The sequence below is a fragment of the Cavia porcellus genome, unplaced genomic scaffold, assembly GCF_034190915.1.
Source record: "Cavia porcellus strain 051 isolate PalLab524CR breed Dunkin Hartley unplaced genomic scaffold, mCavPor4.1 scaffold_18, whole genome shotgun sequence".
NCBI lineage: Eukaryota > Metazoa > Chordata > Mammalia > Rodentia > Caviidae > Cavia > Cavia porcellus.
In genome coordinates this window covers 26,060,332-26,083,651 of record NW_026947501.1, presented here as the reverse complement: position 1 = coordinate 26,083,651, position 23,320 = coordinate 26,060,332, and the positions used below count along the sequence as shown (strand labels likewise).

The 23,320-nt window shown below is 56.6% G+C and overlaps 1 protein-coding gene across 2 annotated transcripts; it reads left to right on the top strand.

Moving 5' to 3' along the window:
- The first annotated feature begins 4,840 nt into the window (after positions 1-4,840).
- LOC100720238 (cytochrome P450 26B1) lies at positions 4,841-22,934 on the top strand. 2 transcript variants are annotated; one of them, XM_023564784.2, is made up of 6 exons: positions 4,841-5,068; positions 8,458-8,682; positions 16,897-17,172; positions 17,348-17,503; positions 18,935-19,219; positions 19,561-22,934. In XM_023564784.2, exons 1-6 carry the CDS (start codon positions 4,865-4,867, stop codon positions 19,951-19,953), a joined length of 1,539 nt encoding a protein of 512 aa, XP_023420552.1. In that variant the 5' UTR covers positions 4,841-4,864; the 3' UTR covers positions 19,954-22,934. The 2 variants fall into 2 exon arrangements, with proteins under 2 accessions (XP_023420552.1, XP_063086428.1); XM_063230358.1 differs by lacking the exon at positions 4,841-5,068 and adding an exon at positions 5,409-5,871.
- The last annotated feature ends 386 nt before the right edge of the window (positions 22,935-23,320 follow it).

Genomic DNA, 23,320 nt, shown 5'->3' with positions numbered 1-23,320 from the left:
CTTGAGTACACTGCCTTCTGTCCACTGATGTCCTTTTGCTCTCCGGACAGTTTGGTAGCCACCCCTGCCTTTGTACTGGGCTTCTCTGTCTCTGTTTGGCTCCAATGGGAAGAATGAGAGGAATTAAGAAAAGAAAATGAACAGGCATCCATTGAAAAAATCCAGGATCAAAACTATGCAAAACTGAGTGTAAGCTGACAACTCTCTCTTGTGGGTGTCAGTCATCAGGAGTAGGACATAAAACAAAGGGGGAGCTGTGGGGTCGGGTATCAAGGCTCATGGTATATGCTCTGATCAGTGAGAAAATAGGACATAACAGTGAGGATGCTGAGGCAGGGCCGTCCCCAATTTCCTTACCAATATCAGAAAGAATATGTAAATCTGATGCCTAAGAACAGAATTACCTCACAGCAAATAATAGCTGGAGAAGATTGTTGATTACTCAGCACAACACATGAGACAGGAACTCGGCAATGGACAGGAAGGGCAACGTCCTCATTCCTTTCGATGTAGAAAGTTGAGGACAGATAGCACTCCTGGGTAGTTTCATGCTTTAGGAAGAAGCAGGATTTTAGGTAGACCTATCCCTGCCATAGGCACTTTCCGGCAATGCTTTGCCCATTGTCTGCTTATTCTAAAACGCCAAGAGTCTGCCGTCCTATTCTCTCAGCTCCTCTGCCAAGCATTGTGAATTTCACCCAGGCTGTACTAAGATTGAACCAATATCCCCTGATTGAACTGCCAGTCTGCTTTCACTGATTTCAAAGTGCCTGAAGGGCTACAGGCTTCACAGTACTGCAGACAAAAGCTGAAGCCCTGGAGTATGCCCTGTGTTGTGAAAAATCGGGGAGGAAGTGCCCAGCAGTTTCTGTGATATTAATTACAGCCAGCCTGGGAGAGATGCTCAACTGTAGAATAGGCAGATTATTCTCATCCCAAAACAAGAGAAATATTTCGATCTAGAATTCATTCCTGTTGCTAAAGCCTTGTACTTTGGGACACTCTATGAAGGGCCAGGCACACTCTTTGGCCAAATGAAAGCCTGGGTGATGCTCATTTGGGTTCAGCAACAGGGTCAGTCTGTGACTAGGATTGTGGGTCAGTTTGGGATTTGGCTCAGGGTTATGGTTCAGACTAAGGTCTGGATCAGGGCTCAGTCTGGGGCTGGGGTCAGAAGTCCACTTGAAGGTGATATAGCAATGCCCTTTGATGGAATCTGACTGTCTAAGACAGTTGCTGGCCTTTCTCCTGTTTGCCCCATTATCAGCCTGTTCCACAGGTCCACATTGGACCTCTAGAAGTCTCCAGTCGGCTTGTGGGCTCCCAAAGTCCTCCGGCCCCAGAGACCTCACCTGGACTTGGTTGGGGCTCTTATAGGTGGCCCTCCTTCTGTTTCTTCCTATGTATTTCTCAGGACTTGAGCAGGAAGACGGTTCTAACCAGGAAATCCAGCAACCATTACTGTAGGATTGGATGTCCCTGTGGACACTGCCCAGACCCTATTTGGCAGCTAAGCAGTAGGGGTGACTCAGAATTTCTTTCCCATTCCCCTGCCAAATCCCCTACACCTGGATAGGAAGCAAGGCGAGGCAGTGTAGAACAAAAGGACACACAAGCAATCCCAGGAAGTAAGGGGGAGCAATTGGAATGTGTAGGGCCCTGGTACCCGTGCAGCAGACACTTCCTTGTGGGTCTAGGTTGGTGGTTGAGAAGCAGGTGTGTTCTGACCCTGTGAAGTCTTCATTGTGCTGTGCCTTTGTGTGTACTCAAGATCGGCCTGGGCATCTGATTGCATTCCTGTGTGGCTGTGTTCCTGTCCATCTGTTCACTCATGGCTGTCTCCACAGTGGATTCCCAGTGTCCTGCCCACTTCACCACTTTGTAACAGTGCTGGGAAGCTGGCAATAGTTTCAGCTTTTCGAGGCAGAGCCTCATGATGCTCCTCTAATCTCATCTGACCCAGAAAGAGCAGCTCTGGCCTGCCTGCTCCTGTTGCCCCACCAGATTTGGCTGTCCTATGGAGGGTGTACTCTTTATCTCTGGGGCCACGAAGGTCCTCACAGAAACTTTGTGCGGGTCTGAGCCCCAAGCGAGTCCAGGTGAGGTCTCTAGGGCCAGAGGACTTAGGGAGCCGACAAGTATATCCTTTGGAGCCGATCTCTCACTAGGAAAGAGGATTGCTGAAGGGGGGAAGAGTAGGAATTGCTTCCCCCTGAGTCTGTAGTACTACAACTGTCCACCAGGTGGGGTTCCAGGGTAGAGAGTGAGCGCCGAGAGGACCCAGCGCTAGCAGCTAAGAGCAATAGCCCAGCTCCGCTGGCCCGGTCACCCTCGCCGGCGCTCATCCAGAGAGGGACAACACATATGCGCGCATCTTGGACGCTCGCGCACATTCTCTTCTAGTGAACGCTAAACTAAAACCCATATTGGGTGCAGGGTATTAGTTAAAGGGGAGGTCTAGTTTCATTTACATGCATACCACCATAAACTAAAGGTGAGATGGCTAGCCTTGCTCTGCGAGTGCGAGACACAGAAGACACAGACGTGGGTGCTGGGATGAACAGGACGCATGCAGGACGGAGAGCCGGACACCAGCCAGACACATGTTTGGGTTGGTGTGCATAGCTCCATCCCAGGCTTTCAGGAGAAGAGGCCAGATGACAGACAGATGGATAGATGCACATACACACATAGAGCTCCAGAGAAAGCACAAACCTGCAGACGCACAATCTCGCTCCAACGACGTCAGGCGCCTGGCGCAGGGCAGACACACAGGTGCGGCCCGGGCCATAAGCACACCTCACACTGGCATGCCTACCGAGCCCTCTGCGGCCGGCACTGAGAAGGTAGCAACGCTCACCCGGGCGTGTTTATTTACTTATTTGCATCAATGAACGTTTGTACCGGACTCCTCTCGCCTCTGGGTGCCGGGGCCTCTGTGCCTGTCCTCAGAGCGGGATACTCACCCCGACCACCATGAGGTTCCTTCGTCTTGCAGGCAGCCAACAAGGACTACAAAACTGGGGGTGGGGGGTGGGCTCTCGGAGGTGTCAGAGAGGAGGGCTTACAGTCGCCTGGGACGCGGGGAGGGGTGTATGGAGGGGCAGAGGCACCTCAAGATCCTGCAGGGTATGAGAAGAGAGGAAAGGAGAATCTTGGTTTGGGGACGCAGGGACCAGGGATGGGACCTGATACAGAGGATGTCGCAAGTGTCAAATCAGGGGTCCCAGGAGGTAAGATCCTGCGGGAAGGGAGTCCTGGACTCTAGCCATTGGCGCTCCTGGTCGAGGGGCTAGTCTGCGCAGGAGCTGGGTTTTGGGAACCACGGCGCGCGCAGGGCTGCCTGAAGACGGAGGAGGGGGCCCGCGACCCGGGAGGGAGGAAAAGTGGGAAGGAAGTAGCCTCGCAGCCAAGCGGGCACTAAGCGAGTGCGCACCGTGTGTGTGTGTGTGTGTGTGTGTGTGTGTGTGTGTGTGTGTGAGCGCGCGTGCGTGCGCGCGCGTGTGTCTCATCTCGTCCGTCTGTAGGTGCCCAGCTCAGCGCAACACCAGTGGGAAGGAAGAGGAGGCGAGAGGTGAACTGAGTTTGATCCTGCGGCGGTTACAAGTGGGTTCTGGGCGGATGGCGGGCAGCAGGGCGGGGCGGGGCGGGAGGCCGGCGGGCGCTCACACGCTCCGGCCGCGGGCGGGCCTCTTACCACGCCTCCAGCTTTGTGCGCGCGCGGCGGGGTGGGGGTGGGGGGGCTGCTGGCCGAGGGCCCACGGCGCAGCCTCCCGCCTCTATATAAACACACGCATCGTCTTGCTTAGGGCTCCAATGCACATGGAGAGACGCTTTTAAAACCACCAGCCCCGAAATCCTGCCTCCGGCCTCTTGCTTCTCCCCTCTTTCATCCTTTTGCCTTTTCTTTTTCCCTTTCTTCCCCCAGCAGCAACTCCAGAGCTGAGCCTGCGTCCCGGGACGGACTGCCTTTGCTTAATTGATACAATAGCCCGGCTCGGGTTTTCCACCTCCTCCCCCAACCCCACCCCGCCTTACCCCTCCCGTCCGCCGCCGCAGCCACCGCCGCCGCCGCCGCCTCAGCGCCCCAGCGCCCGCCCGGGGCTCTGCGGCTCGCTGCGCCTCATCCCGGCCGCGGCCAGCCGGCTCCGCACCGCGCTCGGGCAGCCGTGCCCACCTCACCGCCTCGTCCGCCGCCCCCGCTCCGGTGCCGCAGCGGTTCCCGGGCTTGGGCGCGCAGCCCGGGACAGCCCAGACACGCTGGGCTCAGGCCTCGCTGCTCTCTTCAGTTGGGGAACCTTTTCCCTCGACTCCAAAAGTTTTTGGGTTCGTTGCAATTTGGGGATTCAGATTTTTTTCCACCTAGGAATTTTTGGGGAATACTTTTGACAAACCTATCGCATTTTCTCTCCGCTAGCTCTCTGTTCCCCTTCTTTTTCTTCTTCTTCTCCTTTTTTTTTTTTCTTTCCCGTACAGGGGAAAGGGCTTACGAGAGAGAAGCTCCTGCCGGACAAAGTTTTCCAAAGTTTTCCATGTGTGATGGTTTCGGGGAGAGCAAATCCAACAGCTTGACTCGGCGGCTTCATCTCACTGCCCTTGAGCAGCCCCTGGGCCCGCTATAAAAGAACAAACAAACAAACAAACAAAGTTACACCCGAGTCGCCTGTGTCTCCTCTCTTCTTTTAGGCGAGCCCACTCCCCACGCTTCCCCGCAGCCTCTCCCCTGCCCTCGCCCCTTCCTCTTTCCGCTCGGCCCGAGGTGCCCGGACCCGGCCGGCCGCAGCCTCCCCTCCCCCGCCGCTCCGTCCGGCCCTCCCCTCCCCCGCCGCGGCCCGCACAGCCAATCCCCCGAGCGGCCGCCAACATGCTCTTTGAGGGCTTGGAGCTGGTGTCGGCGCTGGCCACCCTCGCCGCGTGCCTGGTGTCCGTGACGCTGCTGCTGGCCGTGTCGCAGCAGCTGTGGCAGCTGCGCTGGGCTGCCACCCGGGACAAGAGCTGCAAGCTGCCCATCCCGAAAGGCTCTATGGGCTTCCCGCTCATCGGAGAGACCGGCCACTGGCTGCTCCAGGTAAGGGCGCCCTCCCCAGCCGCTCTCCCGGATCCGCTAGCTTCGAGCGCCCGGCAGACCCGGCCGAGGGCCGGCCAGGGGACGCCGGGAGCTGCAGGCACTGGTCCCCGCCCCGCCCCTTCCCTCGCTCTGCCTGCGCGGCCGGGCTTTCTCCTGCCCGCCTGCAGCGTGGCGCGGAGAGCGCTGGCGCCCGGTGCGCCAGTTGAGAAGGACGGTAAACGGGCTTCCTGGACCGGATAGCGCGCCCACACAGACGTGCCTGGGTCGCAGCACACCCAGCAGGGGTGCGCCAAAAGCCCTAGGGGGTCCTCGCGCAGCGCGAGACCCGGGGGGCGTTGGGTTCTGAGTTGTCTTTGCCTGTTCTTGGCGCTCCAGGTCCCGGTTCGCCTCTGCGCCCCGGGCTTTGACGGCGAGGCAGGGTCCCAAACCTGAGTCTGGAGAGGAGCAGGGGTATCAGTGGCAGCTTGAGTTGCCCCTTCAAGACCAGGGCTGTAGCTCTGACGTGTAGCCAGCTGTGCCGGGTGCAACAGTCCTGGTCCCCGGTTCTTCCCAGTGTATGTGTGTTTTGTGGTGGGAGAGGAAGAAGGTAACCCAAGGAAAATGAGAGGCCTGAGACTGAGGGCTGTCGGCTTGGGGAGGGGGAGGAAATGTCTGTTTACTTATCGTGTGGGGACAATTTAGCAGGAGAAAGGAACTTGGAGAGATGTGTGGGAGATCTAGAGGGAGTGTATGTGTTGTTAGACCCCGAAAAATCCACTCTGCCGGTGATCATGGGGGTGGGGCGCGTCAAGTACCAGACCCAGGTAAGTAATGGGGAGATTAACCTGGAGTTAACCTCGTCAAATACTAGACAGTAGCTTTTGCAATTTGATACACAGCAGTGTTTTTTTTTCCTGGGGTGGGGGTTGCACCTCTGGAGTAACCGTGCGAGGTGTGTTTGGGTTTGGGCGTATGAGTGTACGCGTTTGTCTACTGGGTGTTAATGGGTGTTAGGGGAAGCCTGCGTATCCTGAAGCAGGCAGCCTCGCGCAGGGAAGGTGAGCGTGGGGACCTGCGGGTTTAAAGGTGTGAAAGCTTGGCTTGAAATTAACAGACGCGTGCAGTCCTCGCGAGCGCGCACACACCCGCCCCGCCGTGCCCAGGGCCAAGTGACAGCGAGTGGGTTGAGGAGGGGGACGCGAGGTTTCTCTGCGCTGTGGGTTTTCCCTGTAGCGGAGTCGGTCTTTTTGAGGGTGTTCATCTAGTGAGGTGGGGTTCACTTCAACCAGTTGGGCTATCCCTCAGAAAGATATCCTCCGGAAGCTCTCTTTGACACAAAGGGTTAATTTAGGTGATGGTCTAGGTTTTTGATCGTGATCTTAGAAAATAAAATAACTCACATAGTCAAGGGCTTCCACCTTGATAGAGCTTATCTGTAGAATTCACCCGTGGTCTGTTACCCTGCCCCCCCCCATCCCGTTTCCTGACCTTTCTTTGCCCCCCCCCCCCCATGTCCTTATGACCCCTCACAATGGCCTCTAGGGGTCTACATGCAGGCTGCACAGAAGCTGGGGAGAGCACCGAATCTCTCCACCCTTGCACCCTAGATCTTGCGGGGATGGGGGTGCATTTGGGGGTTGCGTGTAGAGGGTGCTGAAAGAGTTAATGGGAACCCTCTGAATCCCAGCGTTATTTTTTTCGGAGTCATTTATCAGATTTTACGGGGGACCTCCAAGGGCTCTCCGTTTCCATCGAGCGCCATCTAAACAGAGCCGAGGGCTAAAAATACAACATTTTTGTATAAATTGGACTCGCGGCCCGAGCGGCCGCCCCTATGAAAGTCTTCTTTGTGAAGACCGTGGAAACGGCGGACAAATAACTCTTTATTAATGCCACAAAAAACGCACTTTAATTATAGTTAGGTAGATCAGAGGCGGGGGTTGGGGGCGAGACGGCGGCAACCTCGGAAAATTCACAACCTAACTTTTGTGTCTAAAGAAAAGAAAAACAGAGGAAAAGAAGGAGAGGAGAGACGAGAGAGTCAGACGGAGCTCAGGACACCTTTTAGCAGACTGGGAAGGAAGCCGCTCCTCACCCCCCTCTGTCGCACCCCACCTCCGACGGGGTTTTTCTTAAAGGGGTAGACACCGTCTGCAGCGGCGTCGCTGCGGAGGGAGCTTTCCCGACGCTCCAGCCTGGAAGTGGGCTGCCTTCCCCGCACCCCCCCGCCCCAGGCTCCGGAGCTCCCGGCTCGTTCCCTGTCGCGCGCCGGGGCCGGAGGCTCATGTGGAAAAGTGATTAGGAATCCGGGTTCTGCAGAGTCACTTTTCGCCGGGCTGGGGTGTGTGCACATCTAGATGGAGAACAGTTTTCCGTGGAAGAAAGGAAAATGAGGAGGGGGCCAGACCCAGGAAAAGGGGAGCCGCGTTGTCCCCCTGTGGGCTGCATGACCTAGCGGGTGTTTCTGAGGTCCACTCGTCCATCTGTCTCCTGGCGGTCAACAGGGGAGGCGGACAGGTGGCGCCCTGCCTTTCTCACCTGCAGAAGGGTTAACTTGGGCTGGGGTGGCGAGTGCCGACGTCAAAGGTGAGCCAGACGTCCCCGCTGCCACCCCTCCGAGGTGCGCTCCGCCAGCTCCTCCGAGCTGCAGTCCCAGGCGGGGCCCCGCGATCCTGGGCGCGAGCCGCCGCCGCCGCCGCCGCCGCCGCCGCCGGGGATCCGGTTACCTGCGCGGGTTGCCCCGCCCGGTCCCGCCCCGCCCGGCAGGAAGCGCCTTCCGCCGCCTTGCTCGGGTTCCAAACTCCAGGGCGGCGACGAAAGTCCGTCTCAGTTATTTCCAGGGCAAAAAGTTTTAGGAAAATCTCAGTTCTCGGCCCCTGACCCCACCCTGCAGAGCCCTCCGAGCGCCGCCAGGTCTCCGCGCGGGCCACACGGGAGACGGAGGAAACTCCAACCCCCAATTCTAGTGACTGCCTCCGGGCACAGACCGCGCACCGCTATAAATAATCTTTGGCCTGCGGCCACCCCGCGGGGTCTCGCCAGCCCGTGGCCAGGAGCCTGGAAATATTTATTCCGAAAGACTCCGGAGTGCGCGCGGTGGGGGTGGGAGGCTGGGAGGGGCGGAGGCCTCCACTTCAGATCCCGCGGTCCAGGGTACCTTTCCCTCCCGCAAGTCATTACTAAAAAGTCTCCCGGGAGTGCCCCCGGCCTCCAGCCTCCTCGCACATTTATTATCCTCCAGGCCCTGCTTCTCAGTCTCGTGCACACTATGAAAAATAAAACCTGCACGTGTGTCTGTGCAGGGCGGGCGGTGGGGGTGGGGACGTGGGTGCCGGGTGGGGCGGCCGCTCCCGCCTGGCGGACCCCCCCTCCAGGAGCCCTGAGAGAGGTCTCCCGTGTGGCCCCCGCAGGGTTCCGGCTTCCAGTCCTCCAGGAGGGAGAAGTATGGCAACGTATTCAAGACACACTTGCTCGGGCGGCCGCTGATCCGGGTGACCGGCGCGGAGAATGTGCGCAAGATTCTCATGGGCGAACACCACCTCGTGAGCACCGAGTGGCCGCGCAGCACTCGCATGCTGCTGGGTCCCAACACGGTGGCCAACTCCATTGGCGACATCCACCGCAACAAGCGCAAGGTAAGAGCGCTGACCTTTCCTTCTGCACCCCTCTCAAGGTCAAGATCCGCAAGGATCCCTGTTTCTTTGCTTAGACCGCTGCCAGTCCGGATCCAAGGCCGCCCCAGGCGCCTTCTCTTCCCCTTTTGCTGGCCATCTGTGCAGTAGCGCTCCCAGGCCCGATGGGACCTGTTTGGGAGTGGTTTGGGCAAAGCTTGACAGTATGAGGGCTGGGGTGTCCGATTCTGATCCTCCCAGCGCTCCACAGAACTGGAAGAGAAGAGCTGGGGCGGGACAGTTGGCCCAGGCTCCCCCCTTTGCCACATTTCTCTGGGGGAATGCCGTGGACTAATCATTCTAGAAGCTAAGTTGGCCTTTCGGCCACAGGTTGCTTTGAGGGCAATGCAGGCACGTGCCGGGGAAGTTGGGGGCACCGTGCGGCCAGGGTTGGCTGCCTTGCCTTGGAGAGGGACGCGCACGCACCAAGTGGACAGTGGGGCAAAGACGAGGAGCGGGAGAGCAGCCTGGCGCGGGCGGAGGATCAAAATGCAGTTCGCCCCTTGAAGAGGAAGAGAAAGTGGGTGTTTATCCTGTGGATTTCCCGAGCGACTGGAAGAGGCGCGGAGGAGGCGAGCCGGCGAGCGCAGCAGGCTTCCCCGCCCCCTCCCGGCGTGAGGCGGCCGCGGCGGAGCGCAGGCGGCACGTGCTGTTTGAACTGCAGTAACCCGAAAGCTGAGCCTGCTGGTGGGCGGGGTGCCGACCTGCGGGCTTCGAGCCGCAGAAGGGAGGCTGCGCGGCTTCCCCACTCCGTTTTTCCATTGGCTCAGAGGACTCACCCAGGTTGGAACCTATAGGAAAGGAAGCAGCGGCCTCTGGGCACCCGGAGGGCGGTGCAGCGCGGGGGAGGGGAGGGGCCGGAGCAGCCTCTGCTTCGGAAGTCTGCGCGAGGTGCTGTTGGTGAACTAGGGAACTGTGCTGTACTCGGCCAGCATCTCATAGTAGGTGATGCCTATGAAGGGTAATTTCAGGTAGCAGACAAAAGAAGAAATCAAAGGAAGCGTCTGGTGTGCGCGTCCCCCATAGAGCCAGTGCGTGTTTCAGGAGCTGGGAAGGGGCTCCCGAAGGCCTCTCTCCCATGGCCTTGCTCGGAGCTGGAAAAAAGGTGTTCTGGGGAGTGGCTAGGAGGACCTGTAAGTTCAGTAATAAGATATTTTCATAGATGGATGGTGATTCTCTAGCTAGTCTCTACTAGTCTCTGGGACCCCACCAAAGATCCATTCAAAAGAGTGAAGAAAGAACTGGGAAGCAGGAACTTAGTGCCAAATGCCAAATGATATGACTGTTTCCTCATTTCCTTCTTACAGAGGCTTTAGCGCAAAAGGGGAAACTGAGACTTAGCCTGAGTAAGACTTGGACCAAGCTAAGAGGTAAAGGCTGGCCAGCAGAAGTAGAGTCGCACACCATCCTGTGCACTTGGGTGCTGGGAAGAAGGCAGCTTGGAGCGTGAGGCCCTGGGGCTGCAGCAGGTTTTAGGGTGAGAGACTATTGCCTAACTATCCTGCCCTCTGCCTCCATTGGCCTCAGGCGGTCAGGTGCCAGGTGGAGAGGACCTGTCTGGAAAGGCCTGGGTTTTTACCTGCATTGTGCACTTGGAGGTGAGAGGTCAGGGAAGCGCGGTACTCCAGATGAACAATGCCAGAGGAATACATAGAGCAGGGAGAGAGAAGGGTGGGGAGGAGGGTGAGGCCAGAGTCTAGGACCGTGGTGAGGGATCCCAGGAAGGTCTGAGTTCCTGGTGCTCTGGCTCCTTGGGATGGAGAATCTCCAGAAGCCAGTTCACCTTGACAGAGGCTTGCAAACCCCACGTGTGGGCCCACTTTGTGTGTGCTAGTTTTATGTTTGCTGCATGGGATGGGTATGAGCCATATGTATAGTTGTCAAACAAAAGACTCTTTTCCCTCAAGTCTCCCTGATTGATAAAATCCATGATCCTGTTTGCTGAACTGTAGAAAATCTTGGTTGAAATTCAGAGAAGCAGAAAACCCCATTTTGCCCTCAAGAAGTAGAGCTTGTGGGGGGGGAATATGAAGAGAATATTTAAGGATCTTGTTCTGAGTATCTCTGTTGTCTTGGAGAAATTGGCGAGTCTTCTGGACCCACAGCCTGTAGGACTCCCTGTGGCCAGGGTAGTGGCTGCTGGGTACCATTCATACTGCCTTAACCAGTCCAGGCTGCAACCAGGTTCGTGCCTGGAGAGGGGGCTGCTGAGCTAGGGCCTGGCCAAGCTAGGATGTGCATATGAGGAAGCGGGGCCCAGGTGTGCGGGGGCCCAGGCTGGCAGGGAGCTAGAAGAGTCACTGTTTCCATTGGGGCTGATGGCCCACCCCTTCTCTGGGAGGTCTGACCAGATGTGTGTGGAGGGAGCCCCTCACTGCCATCCCTGCACCTCCAGGTGTTAGCCCCAGCTACCCTGGTGGTCCAGGGCCAGCAGGAGTGAGGCTGCCAGGGAAAAGGTCCAGAAAGTCTCACCCAGTGTAACAGCATCACCTATGGAAGCCAGGGCCTCAGAGTCCCTCCCACCTGGGCTGGGAAGCAGGCCATGGTGCCTCTCTGATGAATGCGTGGAGAGGCTGGGGTATTGCACTAGAAAGGCCCATGGAGTCTGGCTGGGCATGTGGGAGAAGGGGTTGTCAGAGAAATGGAGAAGGAGTTGGGGGTAGTTCTGGAAGCCTCTGATGCCCAGTCCCACAAAGCAGGATTAGGCGTTTTCTCATTTTCTTTGCAGATAGGGCTGAACCTGGGCACCAGGAGACTAGCAGTTTCGGTACAGCCCCACAGGGGCCCTGAGATATCCTCTTGGAACCTGGGAACACCTCAGGAACACATTCAGCCTTGGAGTCCCTGAAATGGGGAGATATAATAGTGTTCTTGTCCTTTCTATGTATGCCCCTGCTTACAAGGCCCTCTGTCTCTGAAGCTGAAGTGGGGGACCAGGTTTTGGAGGCACAGGAATTAAGAAGCCACTACCCCAGTCTCTCTGACCTGGCCTTTGGGCCCAGCACCTGGCGTAGAGGGGAGGTCAGGCTCAGGGTTGGTGTACTCACTTTAGAAACCCAGTGAAATCTGAGATTTATGTTGGGTTGGAAAGGCCAGGAGGTGGCTCTGACAGATCCTGGGGGAGGCCAGCCCACATCCCCCCATCCAGCTCTGGGCACCAAGGCACAGTCTCTGGCCCCATAACCATGTCCAGGCTCAGCATAGGGCAGAAACTTCAGCCTGATTTAGAGAGGACGGTGGTACACAGCCAAGCAGTCCAGCTACGGAGAGCTCTGTGCTGCAGATCCTGGCACAGGCACAGAGCCTTTGTTCCGCAAGCTGAAATCCTTCACCCAAAAGTTACTGTAGCATTAGCACCGGCTGCAGAGAGGATGAGAGGATGAGAAGCAGGAGCGGATCTCTCTGAAGGTCAGTGGGGGAGGAAGCTCAGTCAGCCGCCAGCGTGTCTGGGAGTGGGCACATCCCTCTTCATGCCCTTGTGCCAGGTAGTGGGAGGGTGGGCAGACTGGGTATGGGGGCCACCTTCTTCCTCTTTGTGTCTTTCTTCCTGGTAGGGAGGGATACAACGTGGTGCTAACTGATGTGTTGTTTACGTTCCCAACCTTGGAAGACACATGTGGCCTTGGTACGGAGTAGGGAGATTTGGCTGGGGTCTGCACTGGCCCTGAGCACCCTGTGCCAGCTGCTGTGTCCATTCTGGGTTTCCCAAGCTTGAAGGAAGAGGCTCTAGGGGTCTGAGAAATGCTGAGAACAATCCAAATCAGCCAGAAGGGCTGGCCTCACCCTTAGAATCAATTGGGCCATGGAAGAGGATCCCTTTGAGGACTTAGATAACTTCAGAGCCCACCAGGGCTGGTAGAGGGCAGCTCCTTGGGGTTTAGAGTGGTGAGAGGCAGGGGCTTCAGGGGTACTGCTGGGTGTGGCCAGCTGTGCCTGCCCAGTGGCTTTGGAAAGGCCCTTTCTCTTTGGGGAAGGGGGCACTTCCTTGTGGCTGGAAGAGGGTAAAAGCAACCAGGCAAATCTTTTCCAGTTAGGAGCTCAGGTATTTGCAAGTGCTGTGTGTGTGTGTGTGTGTGTGTGTGTGTGTGTGTGTGTGTGTGTGTGATCTGAGCTGGAATCAACTGTGGGACAGGCACCATGTTCCCCTAAGCGCAGGGAAGGGGTCTGCAGGTTGGGCAGGGGGCTGTCTGGTCTGGCCTTTCCCTACCTGAGGCTCTCGGAGATTGGCTCAGAGTGAAGCTGAGTCCCAGTGGATGCAGCTATCCTGGAAGATGACGTCCTTTTGTCCCCCTCCTTACTTAGTTTAAAGTACATACCTTGGCGTCACCCTGTGCGGACGGCTGCCCCAGCGGCTGCCTGCCCCTGTTATTCTTTCCACTCTGAAGCCTGAGGCCCGGTGGCTTGGCTGGGTGACCTGCTCAGGTCCCCACCCCTCCTGGGCAGCCACTTCCATTCCTCCCAGTCTGAGTCACTGGCCAGCTGGGCAGTGGGCTCTCTCTCTGGCTCTGCCCACTCCAGCGGCCACCCATCCAGAGCTGACGGTAGGTGGGGAAGGGGTGATCTGATCACATGGGTTGACAGAGCAGTCAGCCTCCCAGGGGCACTGGCACTGAAGTGGGGGGTGGGTGAGGGGGCCTGGCTGAGACAGTCATCGGGAATTTGGGCTTTGGCAGCCATGGGTGGTACCTGAGACCCTCGTGGTAGAATCAGCTTCTGTTAGGGAGAGAGAGAGAAGGAACCAGGGACATGCACTCTTGAACTTGCTCTGCAGTTGGGGAATCAGGTGGGACGGAGGGGTTATCCTCCCTCTCCCTCTCCTCCCTCAGCTCTTGTCCTCCCCTGCAGCTCCTGCAGGTCCCTGGCATGGTAATTCACAGTCCGAAGACCCTCTCCGCCCCCAACTCCCCAGCGACTGTGGTGAGAAGTCCATACCTGTGGCTCCTTCTGAAGGTCTTTGCCTGGCCCTGGGCTGGTTCCCATTGACCTTTGTCTGGCATTCTTGGCTCACTTTTGGGAATTCCCAGGGAAGCCCCAGAGGGCAATCAAGCAGCCCTGGCTCCTGTGAAGACTGCGGTTAGGCCGTCAGCTCTGGGGGCCGGAACCCTTCCTCTCCTCACACTGAGCTGCTCCCGTGTCTTCTCAGTGTGCCCGAGTCTTGACCTTTGCAGGCTGTGGCCTCAGACCCAGCCCTCCCTGACACAGCCCAGGCCTCCCTCTGCCCTGGCCAGCATCTCCGCCTCCGCCTGTCCTTTGTGGTGGGCGGTGGTTTCTGGGCTGCCCCGGTTTGGGAAGTGCCCATATTGTTGGGCACAGACCCAGGGATGAAGCCTTGGAGTCTTCCCAGTGCCTGGGAGGCCTGCATGCTTGTGAAACAGCTGGACCAGAGGCAGGGGCATGGACTTGGTGACCTTTGGGCAAAGTCTGCCCAGGGCTGGACTGTCTGCCCCCTCACCTTCCCTTGGTTTCGCATTTGGGTATTTGCCCTCCTTGAGGGACTTTGAGGAGAATTCGAGGACAGACAGTAGAAAAGGATCTTACAGAGCTCTCCTGAGACTGGTGGAGAAATTGAGCCAGGGATAGCCAGCTGCTGTCACTTGGCAAGCCAGAGCTGGGTTCAGAAGAGAGCCCTGATCCTGGCTTTCTCTTTTCAGTCCTTGTTGGCATAGGGTGGCAGCAGACTCCTGGTATAGCTCAAGACCCCTTCTCCTCGATGGCCAGCTGTGGATCCCTGACTCGAAGTCCTTTGCACAGTCCCAGGTCCCCTGGGATCTTCTCTCTTCCAGGGTTGTCCCAGCCCTCTTGGGAGTGAGGAGTGATTCGGCCAACTATCGCTAGAGGGCGCAAGGAATATAAGCTAGGGGGCAGGCAGGGCTTGTCAGTGGTCCTGTTTGGCCACTCCTGTGGGTATCCTGGAGGCTCTTGGGGGCCAAGGTGGGGGCTTGAGAGTGGGGCCTTGTGGGTTCTTCTCCAGGTGGCTTGAGTATTGCTGGACTTGTCTGCTCGAAAGGGATTAGCTCCTACCAAGAACAAGGTGGTATAGGGGTTTAAGTGCCCTGTGAGTTGCAGGAGTCTAAGAGGTCCCTTAGCTCAAAAGCACCATTTTACAGATAAGGAAACTGAGTCTCAGGGGTGGTGAGTTGGCCACGGTCATGTAAAATAAGTTTAACCTGGTTAAAATGTAGGTTTATGGGCAAGTAATCTAACTTTCCTCACCCAAGACCCAGCTAGCTTTTACACTGGTTAATCCTAGTATGACATTGTGCTGTCCCCTTCCATACTTCTGGGGCCAGGTCTCACGTGTGCTGGGGACCTGGCTGTCCTCTACCATGAAGGTGCTCCCAGTATATGCTGGGCTGATCAGCTCTGAGCCAGCGTGGCCTCCTGTCCCCCCGACAGCCTCCCTCCAGAGGCCTGGTCACAGCAGAGTCATCCTTCTGCCCCACTGTGTTAGTCACTGAGTGTCTGTCCCACTCCTATGTGCCACTTTCTGTCCATCCTGTGGCCTCTACGCTGTTTTACAAGGGCCTTGCTGCCAATTCTGAGCAATCTGGGCCTGCCTCCACTCCACGAGACCCCTTGACCAAGGGCTAAGTCTGGAATCCTAAGGACGCCAGAGTGAAAAGCTGAGGCGCAGGACTCTGCCTTTACCCCTCACCCCCACCGAAAGTCACTAAAAACCCCTGTTGCTGGGCAAGGTGCGAGTAATCCATCTAGACCTGAGGTGACCTAAGTGACCTCCTATCATCCTCCACCTTTCAGTTGTCCCTTTGTAGCAGGAGTGGCCCTGAACAGTGTGGGTCTCTCTGCTGCTCTCCGGCCCCCTCCCCCTCCCTCTGCCCACCGGGAATTTCGGAATGAAAGTGCTATTGTGCGCACCGGCTGGGCCACTGAAGGGCCAGCACTGTTATTTCTGCAAACCAGCCCTCCCATTAGCCATGCAGGGCCAAGGCCAGGAAAATGTTACCTTTTCCTCCTCAAGCTGACTGCAGGGGAAATTCTCACATTTACAGTTTGTGCAGTGGTTGTGTTTGGGGGGCAGGCGCGTGTGTGTGGTTTGCATGTGGCGGGTGGGGGCTCTTTCCTCTGCATGACCTGCCCCTCGTCACCTTTCCAGATGACCTTTCCCTTGGCCCCAGCTGTGGAGGGCGCTCCCTTCTGCTCTGGACACTGGAGAGATGGAGTTGGTTATAAGGGAGACCCGTAGGCTGTCAGTAAATAAACTAACATCCTCCCTCTCCTGTGCACTGAGGGCAGGGGCAGCGGAGAGGGGCTGCCCAGCCAATCGGGAGGGCACAAGGCAGGGGAGGTGGACACAGGGACTCCTTGGCTACTTGAAATGGTCCTGGAAGATGCAGGGAATTTAAAAGGGCTTCTGTTGGTTTTTGTGATCTTTTAGGGTGGAAAGCTGTTGCCCCCACTCCATGGCCTCCAGACCTGGCCACACCAAAGACAGTTTAAGGGTACAGCTGTTAGGAAATGCAGTATCTATGCCCAATGGTTGTTTCTCAGGGAGTGAGAACAGTTTGGTTCTCGGGACATCCTGCTTGCTTGCCTTTTAGCGTGAGGTTACTTTCACACTCTTACCGTTGGAGAAGGATAGCCCCTCACTGTTTCCCACCCTCCCCTGTGCTAGCATCTACTTGTACCCCACTCCTCCTGCGAACTTCTGGCCCAGGGCCTGGGAGTTGGGTAATGGGCCACTGTAATGGGAAGGGCAGCTTCCATGCTCCTGCCCCATTCAGCTCCTATTGTGCCCTGCCAAGGCTGGGTTCGCCACAGCCTCCCAGACTTGTTGGCAGCTGGACTGTGCAGTCCCCAAGGCTTTGCCATTGTTTGGGGTTATGCACATTTTTCTGGGGTTGGAAAAGTAGATGACAGTTCATGTTACCCATGTTACCCATGAGTTATGTGGAAGGTCTCAGCTTTGAATAAAAATGCTTATGAGCTCTTTTCTATCTAATGTGGGTCTTTCCTGCCTTCCCTCCAGATGCACAGTAGAATGGGGATTCAGAGTAGGGGACTCTAAAAGCGTGCTGTGCCTGGAGGAGCTTGGGAGCTCAGTGGAGGGAGTGAGCATGGGAGTGTCCCCAGGGAGTTGAGGGCTCTGTATCTCACCTGGGCAGAGAGGGGTCTGCATCAGCTTAGGAGCCAAACTCGGCCTGCTCCCCTGCCCTCCAGATCTTCTCGAAGATCTTCAGCCATGAGGCCCTGGAGAGCTACCTGCCCAAGATCCAGCTGGTCATCCAGGACACACTCCGAGCCTGGAGCAGCCAGCCCGAGGCCATCAATGTGTACCAAGAGGCGCAGAAACTCACCTTTCGCATGGCCATCCGGGTGCTGCTGGGCTTCAGTATTCCTGAAGAGGAACTTGGGCACCTCTTTGAGGTCTACCAGCAATTTGTGGACAATGTTTTCTCTCTGCCTGTCGACCTGCCCTTCAGTGGCTACCGGCGGGTGAGCAGTGAGGGCCTGGAAGGGGAGGGAGTGCTGACCACAGGGACCTTGGCACACGGGCACATAGACAGAAGGGAGAGGTATCAGCAGGAAGGTGGGCTGAGCCTTCCCTGGCAGCCATGAGCTCAGACAGGAGCCCTGCCTTTCCTATGGTCACTGATCCCTCTCTCCACAGGGCATTCAGGCTCGGCAGATCCTGCAGAAGGGGCTGGAAAAGGCCATCAGAGAGAAGTTGCAGTGCACACAGGGCAAGGACTACTCAGATGCACTGGACATCCTCATTGAGAGCAGCAAGGAGCATGGGAAGGAGATGACCATGCAGGAGCTAAAGGTGTGGGGCTTCTCCAGCAGCAGCGTGTGCACTGACAGTCTGTCCTCGGGCTTCCCTTGGGTGGGAAAGTGCCTGGCCATTTCCACTCTTCCCCCTCGGGCTCTGCATATGCTGCTGAGTGGTGCTGGCCATTGCTGCACCTGGGCTGGAGGGTGGTGGACACATCAGAGTTGTGTCCTTGCCCCTGCTGAGTGCCCTACTCTACCACACTCATGGGATGAATGGGATAAACGGGTCCTGATAGAGCTGGGCACCGTGCATCTGGTCCTGCTGACACATCTGTCACTTTTGAGAAGACACTAGAAATTGCCTTCACACCTCTGAACAGGCTCAATGTCAAAGGCTTGTTGACTCCTTCCTGCCTTGAACTGTCTACACCCTCCAGATTCACTACCTGGGGAAGTGCAGGCCCAGTGGGGAAGCCACTTGCTAGAGGCCAGACCCCCCCAGGGGACACTGGACCTAACTTGGGCTCCAGCCCCACCCACTGCCGCGAGGTTGCACTTGGAGCTCTCTTATGTCCCCCCTCCTAAGCCTAGCCGGGCTGTGGTCATCTCGGCTGCCCACCTTAGTCCCCAGGCATGGCTTCCCCTGCTCTACCTCGGGGATGCTCCACTTCACTCACTTGCTGGGCACCCACAGACACTGCAGACTCCCCTCCCCATAGTCTCTGGATCTTTCCTTTTCCACTTTCCGAGCTCTAACTTTTCTCCTGGAAAACCAGGAAGAGGTTAGCATCACTTTCTCCTTTCACAAGAGCAAGAGTTTTGATGCCATGGCAAGCAAGGGGCCCTGTCCTCTCCATCCACTTCTGGGCGCAGTGTCCACACCTGTACACTGCAGTGCATGGGCTGCAGTGACTTGCTGGATCCTTTCTGTGGACACCCATGGTCCAGTGTCGTCCCCAAGAACCTCATCGAGGCTCTGGGACCACTTCCCTTCAGCCATCTCACTGCACTCTCCTCCCTTCCCTCATGGCTGTGGCTCCAGGCTGCCTCCAGCCTCTGTCTGTCCCCCTGACCACCTCACAAGCATCCTTCTCTTGGGGGTTGGAAAGCCGGTGGTCATATCCTCTTATCTGCCACACATACACATGCACACGCACACTGCCTGGCTCCTGGGATTGTCCTTTTTCTGACCAGGCCTGCTGCACTGACCAGGCCTGCTGCAGCCGGCCCGCACCTGACAGTGAGTAAGAGGGAGCCCTACACTAGGGAGCCAGCAGGCTCGTACTTCTGCCCCCGCAGTGAGCAAGGGACTAGCTGGGACTAGCAAGGGAAACTGCAGCCCTTCAGGCACAGGGAAGCAGCAGTGGCAGCAAGAAGCAGGCAGGGCTTCGCAGGTGACCTGGGGGACGCTGGCAGAACAGGGCTGACACATTTTACTGGGCCCAGATTGTCAACGGTGCCACCCCTCTCTGTGCTGCTGCAGGATGGGACACTGGAACTGATATTCGCGGCCTATGCCACCACGGCCAGCGCCAGCACCTCACTCATCATGCAGCTGCTGAAGCACCCAGCTGTGCTGGAGAAGCTGCGGGAGGAACTGCGGACCCAGGGCATCCTGCACAGTGGCGGCTGCCCCTGTGAAGGCACCCTGCGCCTGGACACGCTGAGCGGGCTGCGCTACCTGGACTGCGTTATCAAGGAGGTCATGCGCCTTTTCACACCCATTTCTGGCGGCTACCGGACTGTGCTGCAGACCTTCGAGCTGGATGTGAGCCTGGGCCCCAGGGGCATGGAGCTGAGGGGACCCTGGGTGCTGCCTGGGCTTGGGGATGACCTGTGGGAAAGATCCTGTGGGGCACCTCTCACTGGTAGGGAGACGGTGGTTGACTTAAGGGACTTTCAGTCCTCTGGGAGAGGCGCAGTCCAGATGCAGAGTGAGATAAGGCCAGTCTGGGTGGCACATGTGACATGCACCAGTAGGAGCCCCGACTAGCATGATGAGTGGGGAGGTGACTGGGTCTGGGGAACCCCAGGGGCTCTCTGTGGGAGGAGACAAAAAGGTGAGCAGTGCTCATACCACTCTGCTCTCCGGCCCCCATCTTGCTCCAGGGTTTCCAGATTCCCAAAGGCTGGAGTGTCATGTACAGCATCCGGGATACCCATGACACGGCACCTGTGTTCAAAGACGTGAACGTGTTCGACCCTGATCGCTTCAGTCAGGCACGGAGCGAAGACAAGGATGGCCGCTTCCATTACCTCCCATTCGGCGGTGGCGTCCGGACCTGCCTGGGCAAGCACCTGGCCAAGCTCTTCCTGAAAGTGCTGGCGGTGGAGCTGGCCAGCACCAGCCGCTTTGAGCTGGCCACCCGGACCTTCCCCCGCATCACCTTGGTCCCCGTCCTGCACCCCGTGGATGGCCTCAGTGTTAAGTTCTTTGGCTTGGACTCCAACCAGAACAAGATTCTGCCAGAGACCGAGGCCATGCTGAGCGCCACTGTGTAGTAGTGGTTCTCAGGCCCACGGCCAGCCTCAGTCAGCCCACGTGGAGTGGGGGCAGTGGAGGTAGAAACCTGTGTGTGGGAGGGGGTCACCAGGGAGGGCCAGCGGCCCCCATACTCGCCCTGCTCTGGTCCCCTTCTTGGAAAACCCTACTCAACACCAAAAAGGCCCCGTCTTTTCTGGGGATGGGGCTCTCCTGGCCCCTGCTCTCTCCAGTGTCTCCCCGCTTCCCAGCAGCTTAGCTCTTGGGAATGGCCTGGCCAGGCTTTGCATGCCGCTCCAGTGTTACGCGTTAGCGGGCTGTGCCTCAGTGTGTGCTTGCGACCTTCTGACCTGGGCCTTCCCTCCCTTGTCTTCTAGCTGGCAGCCAGGTGGTGGTGCTGGGGCAGCGAGGGAAGAGGCCCCCCAACCTTGGCTCTTTCTTCAGCTCCCCGGCCCCTCCTGCCACTGCTCAGACAGTGCCCCTGGCGCTGTGGCTGCTGAAGAGCAGTGTCCTTAGGTCACCCATCACTAGTCAACCTGGCTGTGCAGGGGGCGCCAGGGCCCGGAGAGCACCCCTGTCCAGCCCTGCCAGTTTGGACATTTGAAATTACCTATTGCTGCTACGTGTACTCTCCTCTGATCTTGGGGCACAGAAGCCTCAGGCCTGTTCCCCAGCATACTCCCTGGTGGCCCTGGGCAGGTGCACTGACATCCCTACCTTTCTCCAAGATGGGAATCCACTGAGCCAGGCCTTTCCCTGCTCTAATTACCCAAGCAAGGCCCTGGGCTCATGGGAACCTGCGCCTCGCTAGTCTCGGCCCTATCGAGGTCTGGAACAAACACCTGCATCCCCTTAGCTTCTGTCTCAGCTGTCCCTCTGCAGGGCATCTGGGAACAAAGAGGAAAGGGTTGCTGGTCAAACCGAGCCCCTTATCTTCTTGGCTGAGGGTTGAACAGCACTCCCCACCCCTGGGGGGCTCCAGACAGGCTATTTGATTTAATCTCAGAGCCTCACTGCGCGACTGCCATCCTGTGTCTGTGCCTGTTTCCCCTGCTGGAGATGGGAAGGTGGCTCATTTTTTCCTCCCTGCCCTATTAAAAGCCCTGAGAGGCTGCCACAATTTCCAGTTTGGCCACTCTTCACCCCAATGCCCCCTGCTCCACTAGTGAGTATGGAGAAGGATACGGGTTCTCTTCTGATGGGCTCCAGAGCCTCTGTCTTCCTTTCCTGACTTTGCTGTTTGCCCTTAGCCCTTGGCAAGGTGTCCTTGCCGTCCCTTCCACCTCTGTGCCACTGTCTGCTTGAGCCCAGCTCTGGGTGTGGGGAGGAGGCGAAAGCAAAGCCCAGGCGAGGTAGGGGTGGCCCTTCCTCAGCACTGACTCGGGCCTGTGTGGTCTGGAGGCTGCGGGGAGGCTGCCCTGAGCTGAGGAGGAGGAGGGTACGTGAGGTGAGGTGTGTCAGGAGTGATTTGGTGGCGGACATGACTGTTCAAAGCAAAATAGCTCCCGCCCCTGACATTTTGAGAGTTGGCAGTTTGGGACACGTCCTGGCAATGGTTTGGGGCCTTTGGTGAGTCTCTAAGCAATTTTGTCTGTTTTCAGATTTTTCTTTGCTTTTTGTGTTTCTCTGTTGTTTTTTGACATTGTAATAGCAATGAATCCTGTTTTCAAGAAAACCCAGAACAGGAGACCACAGCAAATGCCTGTCCCCAGCTCAGTTCCTCCACCGTGGTGTCCAGGGGTGAACCCCCAACAGACCCGCTTGCAACTCTCTGCAGGGCGACTTTCAGGCTTTACAGACAGCCCCGAGTGTCCTGTAATCCCCCACTCCCACATACATTTGTTCTCTACTTTTCACTACTAAAACAGCGAGTGTGGAACAGGTATTATTGGCAAAAGCATTTAATTTTTTTTAAGCTGCAAAAATCTCCTAATTCCCCCTCCCAGTTCTGAAAGACAAAATACGTAAAGGCCAAAATGTGTAAAGACTCATCAAAGCATGCGAAGTAGCTCTGGAGTCCAGCAGGATCTGTTACTCTTACAAAGAGCTGAGGGTCCGGGAGGTTCAGGTCTCTAAGCTGCTCCCGTTTACCCTGAACCATCGATGCTGACTGAGTAGCTGGGAGCACGGCAAGGGTGGCCGTGGTGAGGGGAGGGGCTGGAAGGTTCTGGAACCCTTCAGTGGTCTTCTGCGGAGTGGCCTGGGGAAGGGAATGGAGAAGGAAAAGTGGAAGGGATCCCTGTGAAGGAGGAAGGAAGGGTCATTTGCCCCACGGGGTCTAAAGGCAACATGGAGAGCAGTGAGGAAAGCTCTTGACCGGCCTGCAGGACCCCGCTGGGGCCACGCCTCCGTCCCCTCTGTAGATCTGTGTTGAGGTCTCTGTGTCCCTGTGTTGTGTGTGTGTGTGTGTTCCACAGCAGTGGCAGTAGATGAGTGACCCTTTCTCACTTACCATTCCTAACTATCGTAACTTGATATTAAAAAAAGACAAAACCCCACAAAATTCCTGCCATGGGCTTGCAGAATGAAGCACTTTCGATGTTGGGCGCTGATGTTTATGTTCTGGGCACCAACCTGACCCTGCCCGGAACACTATAATATTATTTTATACACAAAACTTTTTTTTTCATAAATGTTATAATTTTGTGTCTGTCTTTATAAACTATTATAAGTACTATTTTTGTTATAATTCAAAATAGATATTTAGTATAAAGTTTTTGCTGTTAAATATTTGTTATTTAGTAAAATATGAATTTTTCTCTATTGTAAACATGGTCAAAATATTAATATGTTTTTATCACAGTTGTTTTAATATTGAAAAAGCACTCGTGTGTTTTGTTTTGATATGAAACTGGTGCCGTGTGTTTTGCTGTCATGTGGTTTTAGTCTGTATATAATATTCCACGTTACATATTAAAAATGAATGTTGTGCATTTTGTGATTTTGGAAATACTCAAAGTGGCTCTTTTATAGGCTTCCATAATAAACCGTGGGGACTCACCTTGGTCTCTTTTGCCTGTCTGTCTCTATCTCCCTGCCTCTCTGGAAAGAGCCTCCGTGGCCACTCATGTTCAGATCAGCAGCACCCAGGAAGTCCTTGCCTAGGCCATGTGTCCTAAGGGGCAGCTGCCCATTCTTTGAGTGGAGCATGAAGTCTGTGGCAGGGTCCTGGGAGGAGTCGGCCTCCCTGGGGAGGAAACAGTGTCCTGGGTAGACTCCCTGCGGTGGGAAGGTTGACTGTTTATGACTGACTGTGCCGGATGTCTCTGGGCTGGACACAAAGACCCAAAGCTTTGAGATCCTGTCCGGGGAGCTCATCTTGGTGAAGCAAACAAGATCCAGGATCCCCCAGTCTTTCAGTCTGGTACCCCATTCTGGTGTTTCTCA